The 8,068-nt window shown below is 35.8% G+C and overlaps 1 gene segment (V, D, J or C); it reads right to left on the bottom strand.

Annotated features, from left to right (window-relative positions):
• Positions 1–272: 272 nt before the first annotated feature.
• Positions 273–7,705, bottom strand: LOC119877225. The segment is given in 4 exon segments: positions 273–748; positions 2,614–2,661; positions 6,148–6,508; positions 7,691–7,705. Coding segments are annotated over 4 exon segments (567 nt in total).
• Positions 7,706–8,068: the final 363 nt, after the last annotated feature.

Genomic DNA, 8,068 nt, shown 5'->3' with positions numbered 1-8,068 from the left:
CCAATGTCTCAAAGAAGGCGTTATAAGGTCCATCTCAGGGCAAGAATTGGAAATATAACAACCAGCACTGAATGTGAAGGCTCAGTTGTCATGCTGTTGCTTACCTTGGACTCTCAGTTATATTGCACCAGATGAAAGAACACAGATACAAAAGTAGACTTTTGATTGTTTTTATTGTTCTCATCATGAAAAGCAGTACAAAATTCAGGTAGCAAAGACGGCAGCTCTCAGATGTGTAAAATAAAGGGCTTTGAGGCAATTATCTGGTTAAGGAGCCTCAGGAGATGCAACTGGAAGCTGTGTGTTGGCTGAACTCAGAGGCATGGTTGTCGAGTGCCTGAGGAGCTGATGGACGTTAAGGAGAGAGCAGCGCTCAAGCCCCGGAGATGGCTTTCTGGCCCCATGCGTAAGTCATGGCGGAATTTGTTCCTGCTACAGAGTGAAAGTTTCTGTGTGCCCAGTGGTTTGTAAACCCAATCTACAGTAATGGCTCTAACAAAAGACACACTTGAACTGAAATAAGAGAAAGCCACACTAGATCCTCAGCAGACACTTTTAGCCACAATAGCCAATGGAGAAAAGGGGACCTTTGGTGTCACCATGTGTTAGGAACTCTTCCCATTGCCACAGAATGCTGGTCTCCCAAGCAGATAGAAGGTGATGACGACGGAGTAGACCAGGCTCTTGAGGAGGAGGAGGAGGTAGGTGTAGTAGGCAGAGGTGTTCATGAGCTGCAGCTGCAGGGGATCTAAAAAAGGTCATTTATTAGTTTCACTTTCTGTTCTTTGGAAGGGTAGGACTTATTAATGGGGAGGGGTCACATCATACATTTCTGATGACCCAGGTTGAAGGGATGTTCCCATACCATCACCACCACTACCACCACCAGATAACTCAGAATCCAGCTTGTATGCCAAATCAATCAACAACCTCTGGGAAATTCACTTAGAACATTCCAAAGTCTTAAAAAGTAAGGATATATATTAGATGAATGAGTTAACCTGAAAAAAACATTATTGAAAGTTAGCTTTTAGCATTTCCTCATCTCTACCATGTCTGTAAGTAATAATCTAGCAAATATGCTTTACCCACTAAGTAAATGCCAGACATTTAATTTGACAGGTCTGTGTGAAAAGCTGTAATCTTACTTAATTTTTCAATAACCTAGGAGATTATTATTTTAATTGCCATTTTACAAATAAATTGAGGACACAGAACTAATTTGCCTAATGTCATACAATTAGTAAGTACCACAAGCAAGATTTTAATCCCAGCACATAATGTTCAAGGACACATTCTTACCTACTCTGTATATCTATACCTCCACGTGTAATAAATACTCCTGGCAACAAAGACTTAAGCATAAATATAAAGAAGAATTGCTGATTTAGAAGCATCTTCACCACTACATCTTGTGCATTACTGAGATTCCTATCAAGGGTACAATCAATGGAAATTTGGTAGTGTTCAGAGTAGAGTAGGTGGGAGGTTTTACTAAAAAGGGCATTAGTTGTGATGAGCATTGAGTGATGTACGGAAATATTAAATAATTATACTGTACACCTGAAATTAATATTACACTGTATGTTAACCAAGTGGAATTTGAATAAAAACTTTAAAAAATAACAAAATAACATAAAGTGGAAGAAAAGAGTTAAACCAAAATCTCTTCAACTTTAGGAGGTCAAACTTACTCCCTTGTCTTTCCTGAATACCCTCATTTTAGTTATGGTGTTAGAGGATAATTTTATCTTTTTTCCTTTGAGGTTTTGCAGAAAATACATGATATCAAGAAATAATTAATAACTGGCTATGCAACAAACCAGGCTGAGTCTTTTCATGTGGAAATTTCTTTTATGTGTTTATCTCCAAAGAGTCTGAACTCCAGAATCATTAGCCTTTGGTGTGGAAAATGACTTCTAGTGGTGCTGTACTCATAACTCCTTGCCCTTGGTCAGGTAATATGTTAGCTAACTTCCAGAGGCTCCTTGATACTGGACATGGAGGGCAGATGAGTAGGACTAGAGCCAAAGCTTCTTATAGTTTCTTGGTGCATGTATTGGGAGAAAGATCCAGAAACTAGTGCTTACAATGTGTCAGCTAAATGAGTAAGTGTGTGAGCCTTTTTTTTTTTTTTTTCAGATGGTCTGGGTTGAAGCCTCAGATCTCACTGTGTGGTGTGATGCAAGGGACTTAATTAACTTTAGGTCATTGCCCTCATCTGCAAAATGGGAATAAAATCCTTCACAGTGAATATTAAGAGATTAAACAAAATGCGCTCACAATGCCGCACAACACTTCTGCACAAGAACTTCTCAGTGTCAGTTCTTGTTATTAACTACCAGCAAGAGCAAAGACACAGAAGTGAATGAAATCCACGGTTGAAAGAATTCAGAGCACATCACTGCACCCCTAATTTACAGTCTTTCATACTCAAGTCAGCATTTACTGTGTGAACATGACCCCTGAAAAATGATGAATTGACTTCAAATATCACTCAGTCTATTTTGCAAGATTCAGCCATTCTGAAGCCAGGGGAGTTCAAAGGTTAAGTTGATCAGGGGTGAAAGATCCTATAGCATAACATAAAGGCAAACATAGACAAAAAATTACCATTTTTATCTTTCAGAGAATATTTTGTTGAGGTAATAGCAGTGAGCTCTAAAGGAAATGAGAGCAAGTATTATTCAATTGTTCATATCCATTAATTGACATATATCTGTGCTTTGGATAGATTGATAGGTTGATCGATCAACTGACGGATAAAATTATTCAACACAGAGGATAGAGCCATTACTAATATGAGCTCCACAATTGCAGAAATGATTTGTCTGACCTGTGTAGTTCAGTAGATGAATTCATATATTTTATTTCTGCACATGAAAATGTTGAAATTCATGAATGATTCATTTTTTCTTTTTTTCTCACAACTTAAGGGCAATGTCTAAGACTATCTTGTTTTCCGTCTGTACTTAGAGCTCCTAGCCCAGTGCCTGCTGCAAAGGAGGTGTTCTATAAATACTTGTTGAATGGAAAAATAACCAGAAACAGTGGCTGCTGTCAAGTTCTCAGCACCCACTGCTGACATGAAGGATTGCTACCAAAATGCATTCATCCAACCCTAGAATCCACAGCAGAATCTTACATTTTGGAAGGAGCCTAGAATAGGTAAATTCTCCTAAGCAAAAGAAAGCAGCCTGACATTTACAAATAATGCATGTTCCCAGTATCCCCAGCTCCTGCACATGTTTTTCTGAAGTGCTGGTATTTGTGGACATGCCAATGATACTAATGAAAGTCAATATCTATTGAGTGATTATTACTGTGCTACGCAGTATGTGAAAAGCTCACATGTATTATGTCATCGGTTCCTCTAGTCACACTAGTGTGAATTGTATTTTGGAGGACTCCATGTTAGACTCAAAAAAGTAAGATTTATAGTGTCTAAGTAACTTTTTGGGAGTCATACCAGTTATTGGCAGAGCCAACATTCAAAGAACCATTATGGGGGTTTAGATGAGCTAGAGCATGTAGAAAGTATCTTGTAAAACAATCCATAGTAATCACACATAACTCCACCATTGTGGACTCTCAGATATCATCCCTTCCAGTATCTTAATTACTCTTAGCAAATGTCTTTTTTATTACAGAAGCTCAGCATTTCGTTGTACTTTTTCCCCAGAGGCAGAAAGATTGACCAAGTGATAATCATAGTTTTCTGAATATATAAAACTGAGGTGGGGATTGTATTCCTCCACAGTGGGAAAAAAACTCACAAAAATAAAAACAAAACCAAAAACCCAACATGCATACAAAGACAAAAATCCTTAAAAAGATCATTGACAGTTGAATGGAGGAAGAGAATCCCAACATGCTTTGTTTTATCCTTTCTCTGCTCAATGTGTCCTTGTGCACATAATATGGTTCTGTTATGCAAATTATTCACCCCACACAATCTTATTTTGGTATGTTCTTAAAAAGTGATTCTGAGCTATAAGCTTTGGGATAAATCCAAAGAATAAAAAATGTTCATATAATTATTTTTAGATGTTAAAATATCTTCAAGAACAGACTTTTAAGTGTGTTAAAAGTCTCTTTTCCATACAGTGGCTTTGCTCACCAAAAGAAAAATAAAAATCTCTTATCATCATGTATTGTTTGAAGTTTAAACATTAAGGCAACGATTTTTCAAATTAAATCTTTATATGTAACCTAGTTTCACTTTCTTTTTTTTTTAAAAATTTTTATTTATTTATGATAGTCACAGAGAGAGAGAGAGAGAGAGGCAGAGACATAGGCAGAGGGAGAAGCAGGCTCCATGCACCGGGAGCCTGATGTGGGATTCGATCCGGGGTCTCCAGGATCGCGCCCTGGGCCAAAGGCAGGCGCCAAACCGCTGTGCCACCCAGGGATCCCTAGTTTCACTTTCTAAACCAAGGTTGGTTGAAAACTTGGACCAGATTAGTTTCTCACTCTTCAAAATGACTTCATTGATTGTGCTTCAAGAAACAAAAAAACTTACAAGCAATAGCATTAGAAATTTGCTGTAGAAAGGCATTAACAGAAATGGTCTCATTAGTTTTGTTGCTATGAGAAGATCTTGAGAGACATTCTTTTCAAAATTTAATTACTTAGTAAAACACACCATAAACAAGAACTTCTCCTTTTTGGATAATCATCACCATGCAACCTACTATATTTTTACATTGATCACTATAAAAATCAATACCTAAAGGACTTCAGCCCAGTGGTTACATTAACTTGTGCTTTGCTCATTTGTCTCCTCTGTTTCCTAGGTGTAGAAAAAAAAAATTAGGGCTGTTTGTAATCTAATACCAGTTTTTCTAGGAAAATATGGATAAATACAATAAAGATATGAATAAATGCATCCATGTCATGTTTTCAAAACCACGCATTTTCGCTATTTTTGCAGTTCATCGAATGCCAGGAGAAAGAAAAAGTAAATAATTGTTTCACTCTAAATTTGATCACTGGAAAAATGAAGGATCCAAGAAGATAAAGATTTAGTTCAGCAATCCAGAGTGGTACACAGCAAAGGTCTTTGCATATTTGGTTAAGTGTTTATCCTCTGGTCCTTCCCAAGGCCTTGTGAAACACAGGGAAAAGAACAAATTGGTTCCTTCTTATGGGCTTCTGGGGCCTTGGTCTGTGATGTTCATGCTCAGGACTTGACTCCTGAGTCTAGAGGTTACTAGAGCACAGGGGGGCCAGGGCACATTCAGCCATCTACCCACACTGTCTAAATATGTCCAGTATCTCTACCAAAGAGGTTAGTTTGAGTCTCAGTGCCTGAACCACAAGTGACCCTGAGTGATTAGGAAAAGTATATTCTCTCTACTATGGTGATCCTCCTTGGGAGAGTAGTTCATCCTGCATCCCTTCCAGGCCTGGCACACACTAGAACTGCAAGAAATGTGTGCTGAGCAGCATTTACCAATGGTAAAGAATATACTCATTGTGTAAAATGGAAGAATGTTTTGTACACGTTAGCTTCACCCAATCTTTATTTACCAAATTTCACCTTAGGGTGGTATATAAAATTCAAATCTGAGAAACTCAAGACAAACTTAAACCTCAGCAACCAAATTACTATTTTTGTTGAACTGTGATCCAGCTCCCTCAAATGAATAGTATTTTTGTCATCCACTCATTGATGGGTAGTACCTGGTTAGACTAGATTAAAATGAAAGAGACTTTGACTTCTGAATAGAACATTCCCCAAAAATGTATAATTGTTTTTGTTTCTTGATCAAATAAGATCATCAAATGTGGACTCTTTTTCTGAACATTTATGGTGTGTGAGGTTAGTAGGTGCTTTCATGTGTATTTTTTCATTTAGTCCATATAATGACCTTAAAAGCACCACTGTAAACTTCATAATTTTCGATGATGAAACTGAGGCTGAGAAAGGCTAAGGGAATTTGTCTTTTTCTTTTTCCCTATATTTTCCAAAGCCCAGTCTACTTTGATTCTCTGGGGAAATAGCAGGACATTTATGTAACCATTAAAGGTAACAGCATTAAAGAAAGATTTCTATTTGTTTCTTTTCATTAATATTTGACAAAAAATGGCGGGGTATTTCCTTTGAAAAAAGATATATACACATACACACATACATACACATACCTTTTATCTGGGAAGAAAACAGAATCTCTTGATCAACCCTTCCTTTATTTCTCTCATGTTTGATGACACATTTGTATCCTTTATCCATTGATGCTCCCATCACAGTCAGCCAGCTGAATTTCATGAATGTGTCCTTAGTCTTCATAGTGTTTCCCTGCTGGGATTGTGGAATTGTTTTGCCACTCTTCTCTTTCCAATCTATCTTGATAACATCACGGAAAAAATTCTCGAGAAGACAAAGATACGTTCCAGCATTGTGAAGTGTTGTTTCAGCAATTGAAGGGAAAAAAGTGGTGGGCTTGGGGGAATTGTCTGCATCAAGGCTTCTATCTGTGGGGGATGTGGAAGAGCAATTAAAACACTATTAGAGCAACACAAATGTCATGTAGTTTGGAACCACCAACCACAGTGAAATGAAGGAAATTTGTCATAGAATTAGGGCTTATCGTGGCCTTTGTCCACAGTGGGTTAGGAGATACTAATAGTTCTTATTTTTATTGGGAAAACCAGTTCAAGAAGTCAAAAATTTGCTCAAAGTCACAGCTATTAAGTGGTGGAGTTTGGATTAAAATGTGAGATTTTAAAAATAGTATACACTCACTTTTTGAATGGGAATGTACTTCAACACGTACTTGACAATCTAACAAGTTGACCTTTAAATCTTCAAATATTGATTATAATAGTAAGATACTGTATGTTTCTCCAATCATATACTTTATTTTTAATTTAAAAGCATGTTAGATAAAAGAGATTAATTTTTTCAATAGTACATGATATTTACATGTTAGCCTCTAGTCAATATATTAAGTAATCTAATTTTCATCTTAGAAACTTTGGTGTGTTTTTTTAATAGGAATACTTCTGATTCATTATTGTAAATAAATGAAAATCAAATGATGAAATTGAAAAGTTTCTGGATGGTAACACATTGATTTTACCTCCTGTTACTTTGTTTAGCTAGATTCTTGATATTTTATTCTTTCCAGCATGAAATGAATCTTGAACTTCCACAATTTTCTCAATGGAATATTAGCTGAGCATTAAAATAGTGTATTTGATTATATATGGTTAGTGCCTATATTTTGGGTAGCTATATTACATGGTTTTTCCTTCAACATTCTTTTTAAAACTTATTAACAGTTATTTTATGGCCAAAATCATTTTTATAATACGTATAATAGAAAGCATATTCAAAAATAAATAAGCCTAACACATTTATACAAATTCATTTGCATAATTATAAAATATATTGGAGTTAAATTGCCTGAGTTATTTGTATTTTCTTAAGATGCAGCAGTGTGAATTCTATGGAAATTTACCAAATGTCAAGTACATTTTCAAGTACAAGTGTAATATTTCAATTTTTATATTGGTGTTGATATCATTGTTCTCTATTTTTCTTTTATAAATAAATAGGGATATTTCATATTTGAATATGAATTTCAAATTTATGACATCTCTAACTTTAAAGTTGTAACTATAGTTAAAAAGTTTAAACTTTTTTTTTTTTTTTTTTTGGTAAATATGAGCATGAAAGCCAAACTTGGTGTCTGGCCATGTCTGCTGGAGGTCACTATCTGTGAATGACATTAAATGTCATGGTGCCCATAGCAATGACACAGTGACAGCATGAAATGCATTTGTTTAAAGACCATTTCTTCCATTTTACAAAATGGCTGTGGAAGCCAATGCCCATTGTTTCACTTCACATTTCTTCTAGAGAAATCCTTTTCTAATTTTATGGTGGGAAAAACATAACATATTTGAAGATTTGGTGTGCATGATTTTCTCAGATAATATAAAGTATGTACTCCATATTTTTCTCATACCTTTGAACATAAAATTTTACTCTGTGTTTCTTGCTAGATAGTCACAGGCCATTTTTCTCTGCTTTCCTTAGTGCTTTTGATCTTATATTTTT

Source organism: Canis lupus, chromosome 18, assembly GCF_011100685.1.
Source record: "Canis lupus familiaris isolate Mischka breed German Shepherd chromosome 18, alternate assembly UU_Cfam_GSD_1.0, whole genome shotgun sequence".
Lineage (NCBI taxonomy): Eukaryota > Metazoa > Chordata > Mammalia > Carnivora > Canidae > Canis > Canis lupus.
Note: the sequence above shows the minus strand (reverse complement) of the source record. Positions and strands in the feature narration are given on the sequence as shown.